The sequence below is a fragment of the Martes martes genome, assembly GCF_963455335.1.
Source record: "Martes martes genome assembly, chromosome: 13".
NCBI lineage: Eukaryota > Metazoa > Chordata > Mammalia > Carnivora > Mustelidae > Martes > Martes martes.
In genome coordinates this window covers 38,914,379-38,942,242 of record NC_137901.1, presented here as the reverse complement: position 1 = coordinate 38,942,242, position 27,864 = coordinate 38,914,379, and the positions used below count along the sequence as shown (strand labels likewise).

The following is a 27,864-nucleotide window of genomic DNA, read 5'->3' as shown; positions in this document are numbered from 1 at the left end:
TGCTTCTGGTTACATAGGGTAAATGCGTAACAAAGAGCAATCCAAGAGCTGATAAGAGGCAATTTCATATAAATTAAAGGTTACTGGAGAAGTATTATTCAGATATTTAGCAGAATCCTTAATTGCTAGAAAGCAATAGACAATGTAATCATTTTCATCTAGAGAGAACAGATTGGATGGCAAATTTCTCGTGTATTAACAAGGAGAGAGGGGGAATGAGAAAGAGAAAGGGAGAGGTTCAGATTTTGCATACAACATGAGTATTCAACTAAAGTATCAGGCTGGCACAGTATGGAAAGTATCTCTGAAATGCTTCTGCTTTCAGGCATTATCATGCAAGTGGACAGCAAAATTACCAAAAAAGCATATGTTCATCCATTTATTCATTCAGTCATTCAATGAGTATTCACTGAGTGCCTCCCTTGCGCCAGGCATAGTTCTGAGCTTTTAGGATACACAGAAGAATGTGACAGAAAATCTGTCCTCACTGACAATATGTCAGTATTGCAAGATGCAGGCAGACAACAAACAAGTAAAAACAAATGAACAAAACAAGTTCAGATAGAGACTGGTACCAAGGACAAAACACAAAATCAGGTGATGTGACAAGTAGCTGGAGGTTAAGTACATTTCAGAATGGGACAGCAGAGACAAGATTTTGGATGAAAAAAATACAAATCTCCATTTTTGAGAGGCTAGTTATACAGGAATTTTTTCTTTGTCTCTCTCCTGCTGACCATATTTTGCCATTTCACTAATTATTATTGTTCCATTAAAGTGCTGAAATGCCAGTCAATAAATGATTATTGAGATCCCACTGTGTTCTCAGCACCAGTACGATTGGAAAATGTGGTTGAATTCAAACAGCTAATTCTACTGCTGTGATAAAATATGAGGTAGAGAATGATGCTTAAATCAGTAAATAACTTAAGCCTTCTCTTTTTGAGGTGTGCATTTGAGTCTAAGCCTCCCTAGTCCATTCATATATCACAAATCCTGAGATTTCAGGAACTTCTCTAAGAGAAGGCATCATTTATTGCCACTAGATGGCACCAATTATTTCCATATTTTTAGGCCCCCTCCTCCCCAAATGCCCCTTTTCTATGTAATGGCCATATGTAAAATGAATGAATATTACTTAGCACTATTATTAATAAAATTATTGTTCCTCTATTAATACTTTTATGTAGGAAGGATCACAGAAATAGCACTATAGATGGTATGTTCATTCACTCTCATACTTGTTTAAGGTATATATTTGCTCCATTTTTTTAAATGGATTAAACAATGTCTTTGCAAATGTAAAAAGGAATAAAAATAATTGAGTATATGAATATATATAATAATGGTTATATAAATATTAGGATCAAAAATAGCTTATAAAACTATATTACATACATCTTCAAAAGTTTTTAGAATTTTTTTAAAAGAGATTTTATATATTTATTTAACAGAGAGCGACACAGCAAGAGAAGGAACACAAGCAGGGGGAGTGAGAGAGGGAGAAGCAGGCTTCCTGCTGAGCAGGGAGCCTGATGCAGGGCTCGATCCTAGAACTCTGGGATCATGACCTGAGCTGAAGGCAGAGGCTCAACAACTGAGCCACCCAGGCACCCAAAAGTTTTTAGAATTTAAATCTTTGCTTCAAGATAAAATGAGTGCTTCAGACTACTGCTAGTTTGACTATCATTGCATTTCTTTCATTCTAAGACAGTCCAAAAATAATACTCACTTTAATATCTGCCAGAGTTTTTTGCCTCATGGTAATTAGAGTTCGATATCTCTGCTCTTCCTCATAGAGTCTCTCTTCATAGATTTTTTTCTCACTTATGAGATGATCAAACACCGCTTGTGCATGCTCCTTTTTATATCTCATGGTTATAAATTCATTCCTATGAAGAAAGAATTGTATTTGCCATTAATCAATTCATATTTTATTTTTTAAGATACATTTGTGATACATTTTAAAAGAGCGAATATTGAAAAGTCTTAGAACTGAAGGCTTTGGAAAAATTCCCTAGTTCTTTCCATAGGCCAACTTCCATAGAGAGATGTCTAAATGATTCAGTTGTAAGAAAATCTCTGGAGAAATTTAGTGGATTCTCTTGGTTGCCTACACAGCATGACTCTATTTCATTGCCATTCTTAAAGAACCCCTCCTCCATGCAGCATATAACACCAAAGATGCATTCTAATTAGATTAAGCCAATTAGCATGTGGCTAATTATTTAGAAGTGAACATAAATATTACCATAGCTTAATAAGATGAAAGACAAGGACCTAACTGCATGTAGAAAAGGCTCAACACCCACTAAATGTGAATGAGTCATGTTTTCAAACTTGATGACAATGGACATAGTGGAGAGAGAAAAAAATGAGTACCTAGGGTTGAGCTGTTGATTCACTAATATCAACCAATTCTGCAGCTTACCCTACCCAAGGGTCTCTGTTATATAAGATGACACATTTCCCTATTGTTTAGTTTAAGCTGTTGTGTGAACATGTTTGTTTGTGCTTAGGTAGATGTATTTTGTCATTTGTAACTAAGTATATACTGAGACAGATATTAAATGGTTTTTATTTAAATAGCAACACTAATAGAAAAAGCATCAAAAAGTGGTTAAAACAATAATGAAAATGAATGTGCTTTAGAAATAATTGACAAAGTTGATCAGTAACACAGAAGGCAGAATAAACAGAGCTGCAAAAGTGCAGTACTGTCTTATGTTACCCATATTTGTTTTTATCTCTGCTGGTATAGAAAACTGAGTCATCTGCACAGTTACCTAATAAGGCAGCAGGACTAAAGTTTTTTGGGGGGGCTGAAATGTTAAAGCGTGCTGAATATAATATCTCATTTAATACAACAAAGTCCTATGAAAGTATAATCATTATAGCAATTTACAGATGAGGAAACTAAACTTTACCATAATTAGCTTATATAAGCTACTTAGTAAACAGCAGTACCAGAATGCAAATCCAGTTTTATCATACTCTATTTGATTCAGCAGCTCAACACCAAATACTCATTTTTTTCTCTCTCTTTCTCTACTATGGCTATTACCAGAAATTTGAAAACAATGTTTTTTGTTCACAGTTTTAGATGTGAGCCTCTCCTCTGAAAAGAATAAGGTCCCTCCCTTTTATCTGCCTTGCCCATGTCTCTTCCATTTCATCATCTATACCCAAAACATCCAAAAATCTTATGTGATATCCTATATAAATACTCACTAATATCAATATCATGGAACAAAGAAACCATGAAATTTACATGGGGAAGAGCTAGTATGACCAGAGCCAAAAAACCTCACAGTTGCTCCCAGCAAACGTCACTATATTTTGACCACATATACTTTGTTCTCCACACTAAGTATTTTGAGTTTGGATTATATTCAAGTCAGAATTTTTATTAGTTAATTATACCCACACATATATTATATAGACTATATATGCTTATATGTATATCTGTGTGTGAAAATAGTGTTTCCTTTCTCATAATGATAAAAAGAATAAACTCTGAAGTCCTATGGGTCTGGCCCTAAATCCTTTCACGTTCTACTTAAGAAACACTTGTAAAAATCAGAGTCAAGGACAGCTTCAATTGCTATTATTCTAATTATCATATTTTAATCATTTTGCATATGCAAGTTCGTATTTCTAAAATTATCTTCAGATACTCAAAGGTACACTTTCCCATTTGTCATTTCTTTGTCCTTCTTCGTGTCTGGCACTAGGCACACTGTGGGTTCTTAATAAATAATGATTAACTTGATATGGTCACCTATTGAAAATAACAGTAGATTATTACTAATGTAGTTTATTTGCAATAATCTTCTTTCCAATCCTAGTTTAGTGAGTCAGTATGGACAGTTTTAAGAGCACACGCTTTGGAATGAGATGGACCTAAACTGGAGCTGGCTTTAACCACTGATTAGCTGTACAAAGACAATCATTTAAATTTCCCTGAGCTTCTGTTTCTTCAGTATTCATATGAGAATGTTATTACATAATTTAAGAATTTGCAGTGAGAACTGGATAAGATGAAGTACACAGATTGCCCACAAAGTTGCCTGGCACATTAGAAAGTCAAAAAATGGTATCTTTAAATATTATTTGACATTATCCATCGTCATTGTTAATTAACAGATCTTTAAACAATGTCACAGCATCAATTATTCATTTTCTCCCTTTCCTGGGAGAAAGCAAAGTTTTGTCAAGTTCAGAGAGGGAACTGTTTCACTGGGACATGGTGGTCACTCCTGTCCCAAAGGCAATATAACCTAGCCACAGAATAGAAGAAAATGTTATAACTGAAATAATAAGAATTCTTAAACTAAATCTTAAACCAAACTCCTTATAAACTAAACTTAAACTAAATCTTTATAAGTCTAATGTGAACTATAAAATTTTAGACTTATATCACTGAGCCTCAAAATATTCTTACAGATGTCAAATAATGCGAGTATCTTTGAAAATAAACGTTTCCTTGCTTTCTTACATGATATACTGAATATGATTTTATGTCTTTCAGATAAAGCTGAATGATCATTTTTTTTTAAGATTTTATTTATTTATTTGACAGACAGAGATCACAGGTAGGAAGAGAGGCAGGCAGAGAGAGAGGAGGAAGCAGGCCTCCCGCTAAGCAGAGAGCCCAATGCAGGGCTCGATCCCAGGATCCCGAGATCATGACCCGAGCCGAAGGCAGAGGCTTTAACCCACTGAGCCACCCAGGTTCCCTGAATGATCATTTTGAACATAAGTTTTTACCCCATAGTAACAGCTAAATAAGTCCTTGTTGAGTGAACTGACTTGACTTGACATTATAGTATGGTAATCAAGCTGTGGATAACTGTTTTTCTGACATTTTATCCCTCAAGCGCTATGATTTTGTTAATGCTGTGTTAGCCTTCTTATTTGAATCAAACTGTAATTCCTAAATGTGACCAATGCATGTCCTTCCTGTAGTCCTTCAAGCTCTGTTCTCAACGTATTACAAAACAGATAATAAGAACCAAAAGGAATAAAGGAAGAGTATGGAAGTTCTAAGTGAGGGTCTTAGGAAACACCAAAGATCTTAGAGTACGATCATTCTTTGAGTGAAAGACCTTACTAACCCTTGGTAGGTATGCCCCTGATTAATAAAGGGAACAAATAAGAGGTTTCCGAAGACAGTAAGTATGAACAAATTACATAAGGTTTTGTAGAATATCTGTTTCTAAAGGATTACCTCAAAACTTACCAAAAAAGTTCGGGTGAAAAACCATATATTATTAACCATGTCCTGTGAGTAATACTGAAATTTGTGGGAAAGATTATCAATTTCATAATTAATATAAGTTCTCATACTTGGAAAACAATAAACATTGCCAGTTATTCAAGTAAAAGTAAACCCAGGGGAATAATAAAAAACGAATTCAATTTACGCTTATTTGTTTTTTGGTTTTTTATGTAAGCTCCATGTCTAGGTAGAGCCCAATGTAGGGCTTAAAGTCACAAACCTGAGATCAAGACCTGAGCCCAAGAGTCTGATGTTTAATTGACTAAGCCACCCAGACACCCCCACAATTCATGTTTTTAAGCCAAAATTATCAAATATCACATGTATACTCCACATCAAATAATGATGGAAAATAATGCACCATTTTAAGAATAAACCTTAAAGAAATTTGATCTTATCTCTTTTAAAAATAAAATATTGAGTACTTAATATTTTGATAAAATTTAAGTACTTACTTTAAACTCTCAAGTGTCTGAGCAAAAATATTACTTTCTTTCTCTTTTTCTTTTAAGTTCTTATTCAACTCATCTATTTTTGCAAGATAAATACTTGTTTTACTTTTAGTGTTCTCTATTTCTCTAAAAATCATTGAGTGTTTTTCCTGGAAAAGAAATTAAAGGATGTTTTATTTTAAATACTAGAATTTTCAAATCCTTGCAACTTAAGGACACAATTACATTTGGCCACATAAATAATTAAAAGCAAACAGAAACTTATTAACAGTGTAAGTAACAACTTAGGTTTATGTTCTTTCTCTTCTCCATAGTTGTATCTGGTAAGATTGTCTAAAAGATGGCTTAGAACTCTAAGTCTCTCTCCCCACATCTCTCTTCCTCTGTCTCCATTTTCCTCTCTCTACCCTTACTGTCTTCCCCTCCACATACTCCAATACAAGCACACCTTAAGGGCATGTCCTTTCAAAATATAAACATGTGGATGGGGTGCCTGGGTGGCTCAGTTGGTTAAGCATCTGCCTCTGGCTCAGGTCATGACCTCAGAGTACTGGGATCAAGTCCCACATGGGACTCCCTGCTCAGTGGGGAAGACTGCTACTCCCTCAACCCCTCTCCCTGCTCATGATGTCCCTCTCTCTTTCTCTATCTCTCTCTCTCTCAAATAAATAAAGTCTTAAAAAATATATAAACATGTGGTTACTGGTTTTCAAACATGTACAATGAAGGTGGGCAAGGATATACATGGTCCTGATCTTTCAAACAAAACAAGTCAATGTTTAAAACCAGTATACTTTCCCAAGGCTGGCTTGTGCAAGTCCAAACTGAAGATTTGATTTTGCATCTATTTTTTGTATAATCCTTTCATCACTGTTGATTTTCATATTGACTGAATGATTTACTGATTGGATGACTGATTTACTGAATGCTGTTCCCCACATTTGGCATTGCTTCTAATTAGTGCTACTCTCCCAAATGATTTCAGATATCAACTGCTCCCTTTGCTCCTATTTTCTTCCACGTTCCCCCATATGCTCTCTGATTCTTTCTCTGCTCTTACAGATTTCAAGAAGAAAGACTAAACTTTTATATTTATTTTCCTATAAAAATCTGCTATTTGTCCATGTCTTTCAACACTGTTTACTGCATTTGGATTTTCATACTTTCCCTTTGTTTCTTTTTATGAAAGTTCTGGTATTAGTCTACTGATAAATGAGGGTTTTTTGGTTTGCTTGTTTTTAACACCTGAATGTAGTTGAAAGATGGCTTACTAGGATTCTTCAATGTGACCAATAGGCTGTTAGATTATTACTGAGAGAAAAGTCAATCCCCCCCCACAAAAGTGTGAAGAGGTACAAGTATGGAATAAAGTAAGTAAGTAGGAGTCAAAGAGGATGGGCAGCTCTGGGTACAGCATGCTATCACTAAGTTTGAATTTTAGGTCAGATTCCATAATTCGTGCCTTAATTTTGAATGAAGATTCACACAGGAAACTCAGAAGACATCAGAAGCAATGGTATCAACAACTTAGACCATACCAGCCAGTTCAGCAGTGCTGAAGGTGGTGTCAGAAGACTCTACACTAAAGGACAGAAGAAGACAGTGTGCTCCCTGCAGACAGCAACGAAAAGCCAAAAATGGTCTTTTGCCACTTTAATAGGTACCATCAGTGAGGCTTTGGTAAACATGAACAAGCACATCGCCGTCCATGACATCAAAAATATCAGAAACATCATTATGGTGAGCTGAGTCCAGAGAGAAGCAGTTAGATGTCATGTCTCAATCAGGAGTACAAACACGCAGATGTGCAATGAGCAGAAGTTTGCTCCCTACCCCCAATAGCCATTTGTAAATCTTTTGATAAATGCTGAAGAGCCATCAGAACAAACGGGAATAAAGGCATAAAATAGTACATTCATTATCTGACCATTCTTTGGCTTATTTCTTTCTCTAGCCCTGGGGGACACAGGCTTCAGGAATTTGGAGGCTTTCCAACTCAAGGGTACTTTCATGTCCAGACGGGGAAGAATCTAAAAATCTGAATTGCAGTCAATAAATGTTTTATTATAAAACATTTTTCATCATTTCCTTATCTTCCTGAAACTTTCAAGTCACATATTTAAAAATATTAGGTAATAAAGATTATATTCAGAGTCTAAATTATTAACTTCAAATTGTATTTTTAATTTTTATTTAAGATTTTAAAAAAGATTTTAGATTAAGTATTTTAGGATTTTAAAATTTTTATTTAAGATTTATTTCTTAAATTATCTAAACATAATAAGTTTAGAATCTATGCCTAAGATTTAAAGTGGGGTTAAAAGAATAAAAATTCAGTAATGGCCCATGTTTAGCTTGGCCCATGACTGAAATGCTTATGCACAGTAAAAGATAGAATTATTTGTCTTAAAAATTATTTGTCTTAGAACTTAAGTTCTTACAAGACAGAAATAGGGTCTATAGTATGGCTTGTACCCCTATCAGCATCAAAGTACTTAATAAATGCTATTAACAATGTTTGACATTACAACAGTTTGGAGTTCAACAGCATGGCACACGAGCCATTTCTTCATCTGTGTATTGCCCATCTCACTAGCTTCATCTCTTTTCACTCTTATTATGGGTACCCCGCTCTCTGGTCATACCAAACTACTTGCAATTACACAAACACATAGCACTATTCCATATCTTTGCTTTTCAAACAGCACCTGTTTCTAAAATGCCCTTACTTCATTTCTTCATCAATTTAAAAATTATATAATAATAATAATAATAGGAAGAAGAAGAAGAAGGAGGAGGAGGAGGAGGAGGAGAAGAAGAAGAAGAAAAAGAATCATCTCCAGTGACAATAATTTTTTAAGGCTTTTTGTGTACTCCACAACAGCATGGTACTGTAAGTATTTAACCTTCATTTACTCTACTAGTAATTCTTATTTTTAGATATAACCTCTGAAAAACCTTCCCCAATTCCCTCAGTCCAGTCAGGTTTCCTCCTCCATGACACTCTTCCACCTCATTATACTGCTGTCATGGCTTTGGTTACAGCGTATTAATGCTCTCTTTGTCCTTGTCTGCTCCCCAACAGGATGACGAACTTTTTGAGTGAACAAAGTTCTCCTTTTACTTCCCCAATTCCGGCAAATTCCAACAATGTTTAATATATCTTAAGTGCTTAACAGTAATTGGAAAGACAAACTTATTTGAAGGACAAATAAAAGAAAATTAGCCCTTCTTCTCTAGCCCTTCAACTCCTAGTACCTCTATAATATTGAGGGCACACACAAAGAATGTGTTAACCCATATTCTTCATTGAAATTTGTTATATTTATTAAACATACCACCTTTGGCCATTTTTAGTTAATATTTTTAAGCTAGTATTCAGATGTGGACATGAGAACTGGGTGGTTTTCCATTGCCGTGTTCAACACATATATTTTTCCTTTGTGACTTGTTAACAATAATTTGTTGTCAATAACAGTAGTATGTTGAGTAGTAGAAACTTGTCTGAATGTTTTTGTTCCTGATTTTAATGGAAACACTTTAAATCTTTCACCATTAAGTAGAGCATTAGCTGGAAAATACTGGTAGAAACACTATGACACATTATCAAGGTAAGGATGTTTTCATTCTATTTCTAGATAGTTAAGTCTTTCTGAAAATCATTGGTGGCTATAGTGTTTTATTAAATATTTTAGGTTGTCTTTCATTTCTGAAAATGTACTGAATCATAGTAGTACAGTTGGTCCTTGGACAACACAGGTTTGAACTTGCAGGTCTGCTCACATGCAGATTTTTAACAGCACACTGCTGTAAATGTATTTTTTCTTCCTTATGACTTTCCTAATAACATTTTTTTGCCTAGCCTACTTTCACATAAAGATACAGTATATAATATCCATAGCATAAAAATTATTTGTCAATCAACTATCTATTATCAGCAAAGCTCCCGGTCAACAACAGGCTATTAGTAGTTAAGTTTTGGGGGAGTCAAAAGTTACACGTGGCACAGCCTAAACCCTGCATTGTTCAAGTGTCAGTTGTACATTTGTTTATGCTGACTCATCTTCACATTCTTTTTTTTTTTTTATTTTAGATTTTATTTATTTATTTGACAGAGAGAGAGATCACAAGTAGGCAGAGAGGCAAGCAGGAGAGAGGGGGAAGCAGGCTCCCTGCCAAGCAAGGAGCCCGATCGGGGACTCGATCCCAGGACCCTGGGATCATGACCTGAGCCTAAGGCAGCGGCTGAACCAACAGAGCCATGCAGGCATCCCTCATCTTCACATTCTTCAAAGGAATGTTACTTTGCATAATACATTGTAAAAATTCAGTTCACTGATATATTTAAGAGTTTGTCATCTGTGTTCCTAAGTGAGACCACCTACAGATTTTTTTCAAGCTAGTATTTTTCAGTTACAGTATCAGAATTATATTATTACAGAGTGAATTTTAGAAGCTTTCTATACTTTCTTATGGTCTGCATCTCATCTTTGTAGGGAGGCCTGCAAAGTATCTGGGCATATTTTTTTGTTGTTGTTTTGTCTTGTTTGTTTGTTTTTGTTTTGTTTGTTGTTCTTTTAGAGAGAGAGTATGCCTACATGCAAGCTGGGGGAGAGGGGCATAGCGAGAAGGAGTAAGAGAACCTCAGGTGAGCCTAACGAGGGGCTCAATCTTACAACCCCGAGATCATGACCTGAGCTGAAATCAAGAGTCGGAAGCTTAACCAATTGAGCCACCCAAGTGCCCCTATGCTTGTTCTTGTCGTCAGTGGTATAGACAAATTACATTTATTCTGTAATTTTTATTCTACTCTTGTTGTGACTTTCCCTCGTTATCCAGTTTTCATTATTTGTATTTTATAAATAAATTATATAATTCATCTAAATTTTAAAAGAAAATGTTATGCAAAATAGCATTCTTTCTTCCACTACTATATAAAATTATTTCTCTTATAATTTTTCCCATGGCTGTTTTTAATTCTCTTTTTGTCCTTACAGGTATGCTAGGTACTTTAAGTTTTTACCAAGATAATTTATTGGCAACACTAACGTATTACCTTGGCCTGTTCTGTAAATTTTGCTGTATAGTTCATCATCAGTCATTTGTAAATAATTTGTGCTTCTAAATATTCCTTAACATAGATACAAATGATGAAAAAAAAGTAATTTAAAAAATATTTCAAGTAATCTGTTTTCTTTTTTGCTCTATTTCTTTTGTTATTGAGTTCTGATTTTGCTTCATTGTATTCAACAAAAGTAACCTGTATGATCTGACCAGAATAATGTAATAGTACAGACTCTAAGGCCAGTGCTGGATTTAGTGAATCTCAACTCCTCCATTAATGAGCTGTGTGAAACTGAACAAGCTAATTCAAAAATAAGATATGAGATTTTTCAACTGTAGAATGGGGATAATAATAGCACAATCTTCACAGAGTTATTATGAAGTTGAAATGTGTTAATGTGTCTGAGCACTTATAATAATGCCTGGTATACAGAGAACATGCAAAATAACAGTATTTGTTGTTATTATTACTATTATTTTTCTTGATAATGTTTACATTTCTTTTGTGGCTTAGTACAGTGGGGTAGGGAGAAGGTGGTGGGGTTATGGACATCGGGGAAGGTATGTGCTATGAAGTGTGTAAACCTGGTGATTCACAGACCTGTACCCTTGAGGCTAATAATACATTATATGTTAATAAAAAAATAAAAAAATTATATTTTAAAAAAAAGCCTGATTCTGGAAAAAAAAAGTGATATGATTACACCTCTATCTCATAGCCAACATGCTGTCCACCAACAAATCCATTTGGTGCTACCTTTAAAGTATATCCAGAGTATAGCAAGTTAAAGACAATGGACTGTCTCCACTTCCCCATACACAGAGATTCTCTAAAGACAGAATATTAGAGAAGAAGATTTTCAGGGAGCAAATATTTCTGATTTGGAAAAAGCCCTGAAGCCCTTTTGATATATGACCACTTGTTCATGCTGCCTATACACCAGCTTGAGTGTAAAACTGAGATGTCAGATATTAACAGACGTTTCAGTCTGTATATTGGTCCCATCTGTAGAAACACGGTACTATTTAATACAATACAAATCCCCACCCCTACTTTGTAGGATAGGTTTACAGGAGGATGCACTAGGACAATGGGAAAACCACTGTAAAATAGAAAAAATGAAGACACAGAGACTGTGTGTGTGTGTGCATGTGTGGTGCGTGTATGTGTATGTATGTGTATAGAAACTACTTACTGTAACCAATTAGAAATGAGAGGCATCCACCTAAAATAAATTTGCTTAAAAAGTTTTCACCGACATAAAGAAGTTGTAAATTCAAAATTATTTTTTATGTTACATTTCTTACCTCGGTTTCTGTTATTGCATCACGGGTTTTCTTCCCCCTTCTTCGTAATTTTTGCTTAGTTCTTTCCACATTTCTTTTAACATAGTGTCTCCTCTCAATTATATCATTTAATATCTAGAAGACATTCAGAAATTAAGATGTGCAACATTTGAAATCCAATTATCCCGGGTTAGACCAAGTAGTTTCCAAGTGGCTATATTAATAATAACAATATATATTTTGGTATAAGGGAAAAGGACCACCAAACATGAATTACAAAAACATATTATGATATCTATATCCCAATATTCCATTATGAATTATTGGAGAAAACAAAACCCAACCAATTTTGGCTAAATAACAAAAACTAAAAAACTCACATAGAAATTGCAAGTTTTCACCATGACATTTAAAATATCTTAACCAAAATTGAAACTGCAAATACAAATTGTTAGCAATCATTACCAAAAGTACATAAAAATTTATTGTTTTCAAGAGTTTGTGTTACATTGGTAGTTCTTATAATTTATAAACTTAAAATATAATAAAAACAAAAATGTTTACGGAAGTATAAGATGAGATAAAACAATGGCTATTACAAAATAAGGGGGAATAAAAGTCATTAATCTTTTCAGGAATTCATTATACTCAGATGATTATACTGAGCCTTTTGAAGCAATTAATAAATTTCCATCACTAATGTAAGGAGGAACCTTATTAAAATCATTTATCTCACTAGGTGTTAGTACTGGTTATATATTCATTACATGAGCTCTAGGATAAGCAATTAAGAGCCCTGAGTATAGTAGTATACTCAGAATTTGTTGTTGCCATGTTTTATGGCCTTGTACAAGCTGCTTCACACATTTAGGTCCAAGTTTTCTGAAGTCTGTGATCCAGATAAACTCTGTCTTGACCATTTCATAGGGAGACTTTGAAGATCAAAATAAACTTTCATAATGGGAACATTTTCTAAATCATAAAGTTTTTTAAATTTAAAAAAAAAACACTGAAAATTCTTAAAGACTCAGAATATAAAATTATATCATCATTTACAAAGAAAAAAATCCTATTGCCAAAATGGCCCAAATGAATATATGTAGGTCCTCCCTGCATCTAAGGACAAGAATATATAACTCTTACCACACCCTCTACTTTTCCAAAAGACTAATGACATGATGCATACATATTTTTCTACTTAATTTTTCTTTGGGAAGGGCTAGCAATATCAGTTACTGCCATAAACTTGTTGTTTTGAAAATATTTTATCGACATTTGCTTTATTTTTCATCCTAGGTGTCTTAACTTCTTCTACATACATCAAATATTGCCATAAAAATGTCAAGATGCATTATATTTTACATTTGAGCAAACATAGCTTTAGCATTTTATTAACAAGCAGTGAAGACTTTGAATTAAATTTAACATAGTGGGCAATCACACCAAATAAATCACTACTCATTTTATTTGAAAACTGTTTGCCTAAGTACACTCTAATATAGAGTATGGGGTTCCCAGTAATAGCATTCATAGTCTTGCTATGTAGTTCCACTATAGATTAGTTGTGTGGTTGTAAAATACATATTTTGTTCATGCTTTTATGTCTTTCTATGTAAAATCATAATATTCCAAGTAATAATGTAAAATCACATACATGGTTTATTGACTTAAATATTCCTGGAAATTCGCTTCTGGATTAATTATAAATGCTTACATCAGAATGTTCTTTGTGGATAGTTCTGATTCTTATAGCATCTGCTTCTAGTTGAAGTAGAGGTGTCCCAAGTTCTGCCAGTGCTAGGGTACACATTGCTTTATTTTCCAAAAGATCCCGCCTCTCAAGTATCTGTTCTTCTTGGATGGAATACAGTTTTTTCTGCCAGATTTTAAATAATTCATTCAGTTATTAATTACCTAAATATGGGGACTAAAGAGTACACTTGTAATGAGCCAGGGTGATGTACAGAATTGCTGAATCATTATATTGTGCACATGAAACTAGTATTTCACTGTGTGCTAACTAACTGGAATTAAAAACTTAAAAAAAAAATGTTTATTGAGTCTCAATCCTGAGCCAGGCAGTAGTTTTTGTTGTTATTTAAAAATTTTTTAAAAATGGCACCATAAAAAGCAATAGGTATGAATATAGCATATTTATATGATGCACAATTATTATTAGAAGAAAATGAGAGAAAATTTTAATATAGACAAAAAAGTCAAACATTCTTAAGTAAGTATTGGAGGATAATAAGGTTAAGAAGCACACTAACATCAAATATTGAAATATATGTAATTCCTGTAATCTAAGATTCAATAAAACCAATGAACAAGAAGTTAATGACAAAATATGAAGCAGAGAGGGATAGAAGATTATGGAATTACTGAACATATATATTCATAGAAAAATAAATCAGAAAATTTGGCACTTTCAGCATATAGAAATAGAGAAACACTGCTTTTATATGTTTGAAAATACCGAATTTCCTAACAGAAGAAATCACAATTTGTGTTTATATGGAAGAAGGCCAGAGGTCCAGATAATCTCAAAGAAGTACATAAAATAACACTGTTTTGGACTGTTTTGCCTCTTGATTTTATTTTCATAATTTTAAATATTTATTTATTTCTGAAAGGGAGGCATACTAGAAACATGCCAAGCATCAAAACACCCAACCCTGATTCCAAAGCATATGCAGGTGATAGATAGAGATTAAAAAAAAATTAAAATTTATTTTGCTAGATATAATAATTTAATTTCAAAATCTGTATATGGAAATATCATAGCAGGGGCGCCTGGGTGACTCAGGCATTAAGCGTCTGTCTTCGGCTCAGGTCATGATCCCAGGGCCCTGGGATGCAGTCCCACATCCGGCTCCCTGCTCAGCGGGAAGCCTGCTTCTCCCTCTCCCACTCCTCCTGCTTGTGTTCCCTCTCTTGCTGTGTCTCTCTCCGTCAAATAAATAAATAAAAGTCTTAAAAAAAAAAAAAGAAATATCGTAGCATATTTTTCTTTCAGTGTTAAATAAAGAAATTCCATTGAAAGGCACTAAAAGTAAAGAAAACATAACATCATCACAAAGCAAACTAAAGAGACACTTAGGAATAAGATCTCACTGCCCTTTTACTAGACTGGCAGAAATTCCCATTAAGCCACAAAATGAGATATGTGTATGGGAGGTCAGTTTCTTTATGCATGATCAGACACTGCTAGTCGTACACAGAGGGCAACTGTCATCAGCTAAGGAGAGAAAACTGCTGGCTTGCAAACCAAGTAGTGAAAAGATGCCTCATTACAGGCAAATTTAAAATGCTAAGTAAAATGCAAATTAAAGGAAGAATAAAATATTGAAACAAAATTAGGATTACCTGAATCATCATTCCATTAGCTACTTCACCTCGTGTGAGTTTTTTCAAGAATTCTTCTCTACCCTACAAATTATCAAATTTTTAAAAAAGGAGGTTTTATTTGTAGAATATCAGAAAACATTATTAAAGACAATTGCTAAAACAAGATACACGTTATTTATATTATAATAAAGAGTAAAACATTCATTAAAAGGGAGTATTACAAAAAAACAAAAACCAACCAACAAACCAAACAAAACTTCTGATGTTATTTGAAGCAAAGTTAGTAAGTGATACAATCCCAAGAAGAAGAATACAGAATTTCAGTTCAGTTCAGTTTGTACTTTATAACCCTGAACTAAAATATCAAGGTAACCAAAAAGGAAAAACTAACCAGTCTTCAATTCCTTTTTAAAAACAATCAGTTTGTTTTTAATATTACTTTCCAGGCACACATTCAATTTTGAAAACAGGACAGACATAATTTAAGTCTGACGTTTGTAAAATGTGATCAGTTTCTCCATTTGGCTAGAACAAATTTTTTTTTCTTTAAAAAAAAAATCATTCCTTCGAAGTTAGGGGCCAAAAATATGTGGATAGATTTGAACTCTCCATAGTTATACTTGACATTACCTCACAATCAGAGATACTGCCTTTTAATTATGCAACATGCATCAAGTAGCTTCTAAAAACAGTATCAGGATTAAATGGATACATAATACTGTAGACTTAACACAAGAGACAGCGTGTGGTCTTCTTAGTACAATATCAGCTGAACTATTATTGAAAATGTTCAAGAAGAGAGGCTGGAGAGTGACAGAGTTATATAGTAGTTGTAAAAACATTTCCTAAATAAATAATTTGTTGAATAAATGCATTAACAACAGACAAACTGCTTTTGATCCCAAGGTTGGGTAATTAAACAGTAAAAGCTTAAGTTTCTTTCAAACTCAAAATTGTGTTTTTTAAAAAATCTCTTTATATAATGAGAAACTCAAGATCCATTAAAATACCATAATCACACATATTTTTATTTATAAACAGCATGTTAAGGATGGAGAGTGAAACCAGGCCTACAAGGATGTTTTCCTGAGACTTGGTGAAACAGGTGAAGTGGTAGGAAATGCAGAGGTAAGTGCCTGAATCAGAACTGAATCAAACTTTCATGTTCACTTTTATGAACATGGCTTGCAACCCAGCTTGTGCTAGACTTTTCAGTTCTCATTGCCAGTTCATTGTAAAGGGAATGAAAGCCCAAAACAATTGCCATTTCACAACTATTACAATAATGGATTCAACCAAAAATTACCAATAGATGCTAAATTGTAGTACATTCTCTTTTTTTGGAAACAAAGACAACAGCATGTTCTTAAAATTTCGCTCAATTGAGTACTTATTAATTACAACAGGAAAATGAATAGATCTGTTGGTCATAACTTTAACCAAACGCTCAAGCTTACTATCAATAATAATGAGACAAACTTATACCATGCGCTTTGTGATGTTTCACTGACACAATATTGTAGCTATGTAATATTACTGCCGAAAGTTTTTAACCTGAATCTAACAAAGAACAAAAAATAAATCCATAGTGAGAGATGATCTCCAAAGTAACAGGTCTAGGCTCTTCAACAAATTTGTTGAAGAGGAAAGCAGACTCAAAAGTTATGAGATAAATGGAATGCATGGTGCTAAGTTACATACAGAAATCAACCGAACTAGAGAAATTTGCATGTGAACTACATCTTTGTGCCAGTCATCTAATTATTGCCTCTTAGTTCTAAATCCACTTTTAACTCTAATTTGAGATGCTGGAGCTGTATATGTAGTTTTCTTTTGCCAGCTGGAGTTAAGTTAGGCTTTGTCAATAGAGGGCAGTGGAGGGGCTTACAAAGCTGCAGTAAGGCGCTTCACATCCTTGTTGATTCCAGTTATTTTCTTCTTTCCGCAGAATTGCTGCCAGCTGGTATGTAGAAGACCAATGGTGCTTATCTTCCAGCCAAGTTCTCTACCCAGAAACTCCATTCAAACTCCATTTAACCTCCATCAAATTCTCAGGCATCTGGCAAGTGGCTGCTTGTGGTCATCCACTGAGACACAGCCACACTCTCTCCTGTAAGACCTTACTCTGCTTTGGGGGAAGGCAGCTTCTTCCATGCTTATCACTTCTTTGGGTACTTTCTTCATCCATAAAGGCTGTGGCTGCCCCCTCTACTATTCTAGATATTCTGATATTCTGATATTCTCTAGAGCGGAGATCAAAAAGCTTTCTCTGTTAAAAGTTAGTATAAAGTTTTGGCTTCGGAGACATAAAGTCTCTGTAACAACTCGTTAATTCTGGTTTTGGAGAATAAAATATATCAAAAGATCACTTTGAAGAGCTCGAAAGAAACCAAAGAAAAGGGGGAGCATTCTCAGATGCTAGGAAGAGCCCACACAGAAACACTGTCACCTTTGACCTGCTACCTGGCTTTAGCAGCCAAAAACCAGAAGGTGGCAGCAAAGAGCTATTCTACTGGAGAGACGCCTATTCTAGGTCAAAGAACTGAAGAGCAATGTAAGGATGCTATGTGTCCAGAAACACACTTTTAAAGAGAAAAGAAGTGTAAATACTAAATAAAAATAGATAAAAGCTCAGGATCGAGGAAGGAGCATCAGTCTGCTTTCCAGTGATGGAGGGGGCCTAAGACAAAAGTTGGAGAACTCAAATAATTATAAAAGGTCTAAGACCAGGGACAGAAATAAATAGACTTTAAAATTAAGAGTTATGACCATAAAGAAAAATTTAGTATTTCTGCAAAGAACTGAGTGGGACTGAATCAGTGGGACGGAGCAGCTCCTGCTCCACATTGTTAAAGTACAGTTCAGTGGCCAGGATGCTAAGAAAAAGTCCAGCAACCAAAACTGATTCTTTCTAAAAATAAACACAAGGGTACTATTTTATCTTTCTTTTTCTATGAAAATATGTGATTTTTTTTTCTTTAGAAACATTTAAAAAATTTTTAATTTTTTTTATAAACATATAATGTATTTTTAGCCCCAGGTGTACTACAGTAATCAAAACAATTTGGAACTGGTACACTTCACAGCACTCACCACAGCACAGCCCCCTCCCACCAATGTCCATAACCCCACCACCTTTAGAGACATTTTTAAATTACAAAGAGTAAAATTAAAATAACCTGAATCCACAAACCCAGAGATACACATTGTGACTTTTTGTTGTACTCCTTTTTAGGTCCAGGCATTAAAGTTGTTATCTTTGGTAGAGTCAGCCTAGTAAGACCTTTCTCAGCCACTAAAAAAATTCCATTTTTTAAAATTAAAAACTGAGTGAATTTTCAATTTATCCTTGTACTCACATATTTTAACAACTATTGTATTACTGGAAATTTTGTGTATTCAGTTTTCCCAGTATGTGTTAACTATGTATTCATGCTTTCCATAAACATTTACAGAGTACCTACTTTGTTTTAAGCACTGTTCTAGGCATTGAGATGCAGCAGTGTACAAAACAGTTCTTGTCCTCCTGGAGCATATTTTCCTATTGTTATTATGTAACTGTTATAAACACACTTAACATGTATCTTTGTAGCCTTTGTTCATCTTTGTTATCTGGTGATTTTATTTAAGTCTTATTTTTAGAAATAATGTTAATTAATTATAGATTACAAATGTATATAGAGTACTCCACATGCACTAGTTTAATATCCACAAATCAGTCAACATGACATGTCACTAGCAAAATGAAGAATAAAAACCATATGATGACCTCAACAGACGCAGAAAAAAATCTGACAAAATCCAAAAGCTGTTCATGATTAAAAACTCTCAACAAAGTAAGTTTAGAGAGAATATACCCCAACATAATTAAGGCCATACATGACAAACCAATAGCTAATATCAAAATCAGTGGTGAAAAATTGAAAGCTTTTCCTTTATTTCAAGAACAAGGCAAGCATGTCCTCAAGATTTTTATTTAACATAGTACTTTTATTTAACATAGTACTGAAAGTCTCAGCTGCAGCAATCAGACAAGAAAAAAACAATAAAAAGTATCCAAATTGGTTAAAGAAGAAGTAAAACTGTCACTATTTGCAGATGACATAATACTATATATAGAAAACCCAAAGACTACTAAAAATTATTAGAACTAATAAATGAAGACAGTAGAGTTGCAGGATAGAAAATGATACATAGAAATCTGTTAATTTCTATAGATTAATAATAAAGTAGCAGAAGAAGAAATTAAGAAAACAATCCCATTTAAAATTGTATCGAAAATAATAAAATATCAGGAATAAATTTAACCAAGAAAGCAAAAGACCTATACTCTAAAAACTGTATGACACTGATGAAAGAAAGTGAAGACAACACAAATTAAATGATATACCATGCTCATGAATTGGAAAAATAAATGTTGTTAAAATATCTATACTACACAAAATACTAATCTACACATTCAATGCAATCCCTATCAAAACACCAATAGTATTTTTCACAGAACTAGAACAAATAATCCCATAATTTGTGTGGAATCATAAAAGAGCTTAGTAACCAAAGCAATCTTGAGAAAGAACAAAGCTGGATGTACCATAATTCCAGATTTCAAAATATACTACAAAGCTACAGTAATCAAAACAATTTGGAACTGGTACAAAAACAGACACATAGATCAGTGGAATAGAATAAAGAGTGAAGAAATAAATCCAATGGTTATATGGTCAATTATTCTGTGGCAAAGGAGGCAAAAATATGTAATAAGGAAAAAGCAGTCTCTTCAACAAACGATGTTGACAAAAACTGGACAACTACATTCAAAAGAGTGAAACTGAACCACTATCTTATGTCAAAAGCAAAAATAATATGGATTAAAGATCTAAATGTGAGACCTGAAACAATAAAACTCCTAAAAGAAAATATAGGTAGTAATCTTTTATACATCAGCCTGAGCAACATATTTATGAATATGTCTCCTCAAGCAAAAGAAACAAAGGCAAAAATAAACAATTGGGACTACACCAAAATAAGAAACTTTTTTTCACAGCAAAGAAAACCATCATTAAAATGAAAGGATGTCTACTGAATGCCTGGAGAAGATATTTTCAAATGTTACATCCAATAGGGGTAACATCCAAAGTATATAAAGGAATTCTACAATTAAACACCAAAAAAAAACCCAAATAATTTTAAAAAATGGGCAGGAAACCTAAATATACATGTTTCCAAAGAAGACATACAAATGGCCAACAGACACATGAAAAGATACTCAATATCACTAATCATCAGTGAAATATAAGTCAAAACCACGAGATACGACTTTCCACCAGGCAGAATGGCTAAAATCAAAAAGACAAGAAATAACAAGTGTTGGCAAGAATATGGAAAAAAGGGAAGCCTCATATGCTGTCAGTGAGAATGTAAATTGGTGCAACCACTATGGAAAACAGAATGGAGGTTCCCCAATAAATTAAAAATATACATACCATACAATCCACTAATTCTACTATCGAGTACTTATCCAAAGAAAACAAAAACACTAACTCAAAAATATACATGCACCCCTATGTTCACTGCAGCATTAATTACAATAGCCAAGATATGGAAGCAACCTCAGTGTCCTTCAACAGGTGAATGGATAAGGAAGATGTGGTATACATATATGCAACAGGATATACCCCAGCCATAAAAAATGATGAAATCTTGCCATTTGTACCAACATGGATGGACTTAGAAAACATCATGCTAAATGAAATAAGTCAGGCAGAGAAAGACAAATACCATATGATTTTACTTATATGTGGAATTTAAAACAAGCAAAGAGAAACAAGTTTGTAAATACAGGGAACAAACTGGTAGCTGTCAGAAGGGGAGAAGCATGGGTGGATGCAAGAAATAGATGAAAGGGATTCAGAGATACAAATTTCCAGTTGTGAAATAAATAAGTTGTAGAGATGAAAAGTATAGCATAAGGAATGTAGTTAATAATATTGTAATGACATTGTATGCCAACAGATGGTAATTACACTTATAGTGGTCAGAACTGTGTACTGTATAGAATTGCTGAATCATGTCATGTATCTGAAACAGAGATAATGTTGACTACACTGTGTGTGTGTGTGTGTTTGTGTGTGTTTGTGTGTGTGTATACCATATTTTAAAAATAAAAGTTTTTAAAAATAGATAAAAAGGTTTTTACATATATTGATAAAATACTTTCCGGAAAGGTTCGACCAATTTACACAGAGTACAGGTTATCATGGTTGCTATATCAATAAAAAATTATCAAATATTAGTTTTCAAATATGTAAAATTGGGATAACATTTCTTTTCCACAAAATTATTCCAGGAGTAGAAGAAGACAAAACATATAAAATAGTTTGCCTGGGGCAACATCCACATTAAGCAGTCAACAAATAGCTAGTATCACTTTCAACATGTTGTTTAGAATCTGCATATTTATCAGGAGACAGATTCCAGAGGTAAATATGTGAGTTGGTTATTAAATATTGTTTTATCCTAAAGAGTGAAGGTAGTCCCATTCTATGCAGTATTCTTTACGCTGTTCATCCCCAATACTTTTGAATATTTGTCACGCTCCAAATTCAATGTTTTATATAGAGTATTATCACACAGAGGTACAATACACATATTGTTACACTCATTTATGAGATCACAAACTTAAGCTCTTAATGGTTAATATTCTTAATATTCCTTGAATAAATAATTAGCAGAATCAGGATTCAAATTAAGAAACATCTGACTCCAAAATCCATCCCCTTTCAACAAAATCACATTACACTTAGAAAAGGGTGAGAAAAAGTAGAATCAAAATTCAGAGATTTAAATGAAAACACTAAAGCCAATTTACCCCCCCCCCCTTTTTTTCTGACAACAAAACTCTAATCCAGGAGAATTGGGAAGGAACTTATGTTCCCAGCAAGGCAAATAAAGTTTTATTTTGTCCTCAAGTGCTTTACACCATCAAGAATTCCGAGTGCCCAATGCTTTATTTTTATCACATTTTTAAGTACTTTTACTCCCTCACATATATGTTAAGAAAATGAACTCTTTTGAAACTTGATTAAGGGAATACACAACTGCCATTTTAAGGACTTAAATCCCAATATACCTTCACACTATTTCTGTTTTGTCTGTACATTAACTCTTTTCCCCAGCAAACATTTACCATTAATGTGAATGCTCCTAATATAATAGTAACGGCTTCCTCTGACCTAACCTTGGCAAAGTGTTTTATCTCTGAATAGAGTAGGGAAGAATCTTAGTAAATTAAAAACACTGAAACAAAAGTAAAAGAGTACATGGTCTAATGTGTTAATATGGAACACAGAAAGGGATAAAGAGTGACTGTGTTTGCAATCTACAGCATACATGATTCTGAGTTTCTGAGCTGCTTAAACCAGAAGGAAACGTGAAACACTAGAGACTGCCAATTATTAAGGAGAGAAAGAATATAATTTTATCAAGAAGATTTTTTTCTTAATTCTGAAATCTAACATAAATTAAGTGCATAGGTTTTTGACCATCTTGAACAATATGACATCTTTCATTAATTTAAAAAACCAAGCAGCAATAATCCATTTTGACCATTACCTTTACCAACCTTTGTTAAAAGTCAAGGATGCAATATCAACTTATAATTCAATAAAAGCTACTCTACATGGGTCAAGAGTAATATGCTTTATATTTGACTAATAGGCATAAATCTTTAAGAATCAAAATAAATAAATTATTAGAATGTCCATTTTCTAACCGTTTTAAAATATCACCAGTCTCAATCAGAATCATGATAGAAGCTATATAGTACACAAATCACATTTTGGCTTATTAAAGCTATTTTACTGTTAACTGAATGGGACATTCTCTAAGAAGGCCCGAAGTTGTAAAATTTATGACGTCCAAGAAAGTTTTTTAGAAGCTTTTGACTTTACTTTTCTCAATGAAGGTCCTATATAATCATTGTCTCAGACATCAACAAATAGTATTTGAGGGGAGGCCCAAGATTTTTCTCTAAAGAAGAGTTAAGCGTTGTTATAAATATTTGAAAAAGAACTCAAGCAAAATCATATAACCATTTAAACTATAAAGTTATAGACCAGATTCCTGTGGTTTAGAACATTATAAGGACATAACACATTGTCTTTTTCTAGCATTAAAAGTAATCCTTAAACACATAAACAAGGTTTAAAAACTAGAAATCATACAATGTTTGCTCTTAGGCCACAATGGAATTAAACTAGAAATCAATAACAGAAAGTTCATTGGAAAATCCCAAAATATACAGACTAAACAACGTATCTCTGAAAAAACATATGGCTGAGGAATACATCTCAAGAAAAATTTATAAATATTTTGAACTAAATAAAAACAAAAACACAATTTATCAAAATTTGTAGGATACAGCAAAAACAGTGCTTAAGGAGAAATTTACAGCACTGAATGCATATATTACAAAAGAAGACAGACTTGACACCAATAGTCTAGATTTCAACCTTAAAAAACTGGAAAAAGGAGGGGCGCCTGGGTGGCTCAGTGGGTTAAAGCCTCTGCCTCCAGCTCAGGTCATGATCCCAGGGTCCTGGCATCGAGCCCTGCATCGAGCCCCGCATCGAGCCCCGCATCGAGCCCCGCATCGGGCTCTCTGCTCAGCAGGGAGCCTGCTTCCTCCTCTCTCTCTGCCTGCCTCTTTGCCTACTTGTGATCTCTGTCTGTCAAATAAATAAATAAAATCTTTTAAAAAAAACTGGAAAAAGGAGAGAAAATTAAATCAAACTAAGCAAAAGAAAACAAATAATAGTTAAGAGCAGAAATCAATGAAATTGGAAACAGAAAATCATAGGAAAAAAAATTAATGAAACCAAAATGTGGTTCTTTGAAAAGATCGATAAAATTGATCAGCCTAAAGCCAGATAAACTAAGAAAAAAAGAGAGAGGACACAAATTACTGATATCAGGAATGAAAGCACTGATCACTACAGATCCCTTGGATATTGAAAAAAAATAGTAAAGGAATACTATGAGAAACTCTATTTTGAAAAATTAGATAAGCTTGATGAAATGGAACAATTATTTAAAAGGCATAACCAGTCAAAACTCATACAAGAGCTTATCTGAATATGCTTCTATTAAAGAAATGAAATTAGTAATTAATTACCGTCCAAAACAGAAAGCACCAGGCCCACATGGGTTCACCAGTAAATTCTTTCAAACATTTAAGGAAGAAATAATACTAAATCTCTACAATATCTTTCAGAGGACAGAAGCAGAAGGATGCTTCTTAACTCATTTTGTGAGACCAGAATCACTATAATATCTTCAATAAGCTAAAATGTGTGTGTGTTGGGGGAGATGGGATATTTACAAAAAATCTACAGCTAAAATAAAAGTTCACGGTGAGAAACTAAAGTTTTCCTATTAGGATCAGTTACAGGCAAGGATGATTCATCTCAACATTCCTTTTCAATATTGTACTAGAGAGCTTTGAAAATACATTGATTAAAAAAAGTAAGTAAAAAATATACAGATTTGGAAGAAATAAATATATCTGCTTTTCACAGATGACATAATTGTATATTTAAAAATTCAAAAGAATTAACAAAAATACCCCTGAAAATAATAAGCAGTTATGTACAGTAGGACATACTGTGAATAAACAATCTTTCCTTGTTTTTCTATATGCTAGCAATGAACAAGTAAAATTATAAATTAAAAACACAATGATTATTTTTATCAGTTCCCCCGAAATGAAATAATTAACTCTAAATCTAGTAATATATGCATAAGGTCTATATAAGCAAAACTCTAAAACTCTGATGAATGAAATTTTAAGAACTAGATAAATGTTGAGATATTCTATGTTAACGCATAGGAAGACTCAATATTGTCAAGAAGTCAGTTCATCCTAACACAATCTGTAGATTCAATTGAATCACTACCAACATCCTAGCAAGTTATTTTGTGGATATTGACAAAGTGATTCTAAAATTTATAAGGAGAGGCAAAATGCCCAGAATAGCCAACACAATATTGACAAAGAAATAAGGAAGAGGCATAAACAAAGTCAACATGAAAACATACTATAACGTTACATTATTCAGGAGAGTGCGGCACTGACAAAAGAACAAATAGATTACTGGAACAAAAAAGAAGCCACAAATAGACCCACAGAAATATGATCAATTGATCTTCGAAAAGAAAGCAAAGGTAACACAATGAAGCAAAGACAATATTTCCAACAAATGATATCAGAACAACTGGACACCTATATGCAAAAAGAAATGAAGCTAGATGCACTTTATACCTTTCACAAATGTTAACTCAAAATTGATCCATAAACCTAAATGTACATTACAATAATGTAAAACTCCTAGAAGATAACAAAAGAATACCTAGATGATTTTGGACACAGCAATAACTTTTTAGATACACCACCAAAGGTATGATCTGTGAAAAAACAATAGTAATAATTGATAAGCTGGTTCATTAAAATTAAAATCTTTAGCTCAATGAAAGCCACAGTCAAGAGAATGAAAGACAAACCACAAACTGGGAGTAAGTACTTGCAAAAGACAAATCTGGTAAAGATCTGTTATTCAAAATATACAAAGTACTCTGAAAACTTAACAGCAAGAAAACAATATGTTAAAAAAGGGGTCAAAGATGTTGAGGCACCCAGATGGCTCAGTCAGTATAACATGGGACTCTTGATTTTAGGGCCGTGAGTTCAAGTCCCATGTTGGGTGTAGAGAGTACTTTAAAAAAAGATGGGGGGCAAAGAACTTAAGTTACAACTCACCAAATAAGATACACAATGGCAAATAAGCATATGAAAAGACGCTATACATCATCTGTCATCAGGGGAATGTAAATTAAAACAACCATGAAATATCACTACATGGCTATTACAATGGCCAAAATACTAATCACTGACAACATCAACTATTGGCAAGGATTTGGAATTAAGGAACTCTCACGTATTGCTGGTAGGAATGCAAAATTGTACAGTAACTTTGTAAGACATTTTGGCAGTTTCTTACAAAACTAAATATATACTAATTATAAGATCCAGCAATCATGTTCCTTCATTCATACCCAAAGGAGATGAAAATGCATGCCCGCATAAAAACCTGTGCATGGATACTTATAGTGGCTTTATTTATAACTGCCAAAACTTGGAAGAAACCAAGATGTTCTACAGTAGGTGAATGTATAAATAAACTATGGCAATCCAGATATAGAATACTATTCAGTGCTAAAAAGAAATGAGCTATCAAGCCATGAAAAGACATGAAGGAACCTTGAATGCATATTAGTAAAAGAATCTATTCTGACAAGGCTACATACTGCATGATTCCAATTATATGATACTTTGGAAAAGACAAAACTATGGAAACAGTAAAATACTAGTGGCTGCCATAGTTGCCATCAGTGGAAGAAGGGATGAACAGGTAGAGCACCAAGGATTTTTAGGGCAGTGAAAATACTCCATATGATACTACTATGGTGGATACATGTTATTATATATTTGTTAAAAATCTAGACATGTACACAACAGCACCAAGAGTGAACTATGATATAAACTATAAATTTTAGGTAATTATGGTTATCCAATGTAGGTTCACCCCTGGTAAAAAATGTCCCACTCTGATGGGGGATGTTGACAATGGCGGAGGCTATGCATGTGTGGGGGTCAGGGGTATATGGGGAATCTCTCTATTTTCTTTCAGTTTTGTGGGGACCATAATAATTCCCTAAAAAATAAAGTCTAAAAGGTGATCCTATAATGGTTATAATGGTTATAATGATCCTATAATGGTTATTTTGAAATTTTGAGCCTCTTTAGTGTCTGACTGACTAGTTTATACCAACTTCAGCATCAGAAAAACTTGTCCCTGATTCCTACACAGCTACCTAAACACTATGCTACTTTGGGCAAAATGAACATACTAATAACATCCTCACAGTATTATTAACACTGAATTAACATGTATAAAGAGCAGCCTATAGTAGCCTTGCAGAAAACTGTCTTCCTTTCTACTTTTTTCTTCTTTTCTACTAAGTATCCACTTCATTCTAGTACTATGATTTTAACCTAGAACCAGAGTGGCCTGATGTTCTTCTTTTCCACCCAAACTCTAGTATGTTCAAACAAAAAACTCTCCAAATTCCTGCAGCTTCCACAAAAACCTTCTATTTAAATGTCGAGAAGTACTTAATATCTGATAAAAGCTTGGAAGATTTTTCTTGTTACAATATTACATTCTTCAGACAACACTGAATGATTTTCTGTTCATTCCATCAATACCATAACTGAATATGCATTACCCCTTTACCAATTTATCTCCTATCCCTGTGGATAGTTTTATCCTCGGACTTGGATAACTGTGTCTTTTCTGAATAGGTCAGTTATTGGGA

General features: G+C 33.6%; 1 protein-coding gene across 1 annotated transcript in view; it reads right to left on the bottom strand.

Annotated features, from left to right (window-relative positions):
* Nucleotides 1-27,864, bottom strand: part of CCDC178 (coiled-coil domain containing 178) — a gene marked incomplete at both ends in the record, with an annotated part of 413,121 nt that overhangs the window by 267,757 nt on the left and 117,500 nt on the right. Inside the window, 5 exon segments of the mRNA XM_080821927.1 lie at nt 1,733-1,892; nt 5,737-5,882; nt 12,106-12,219; nt 13,799-13,960; nt 15,451-15,513. Coding sequence (XP_080678053.1) covers nt 1,733-1,892; nt 5,737-5,882; nt 12,106-12,219; nt 13,799-13,960; nt 15,451-15,513 — 645 coding nt within the window.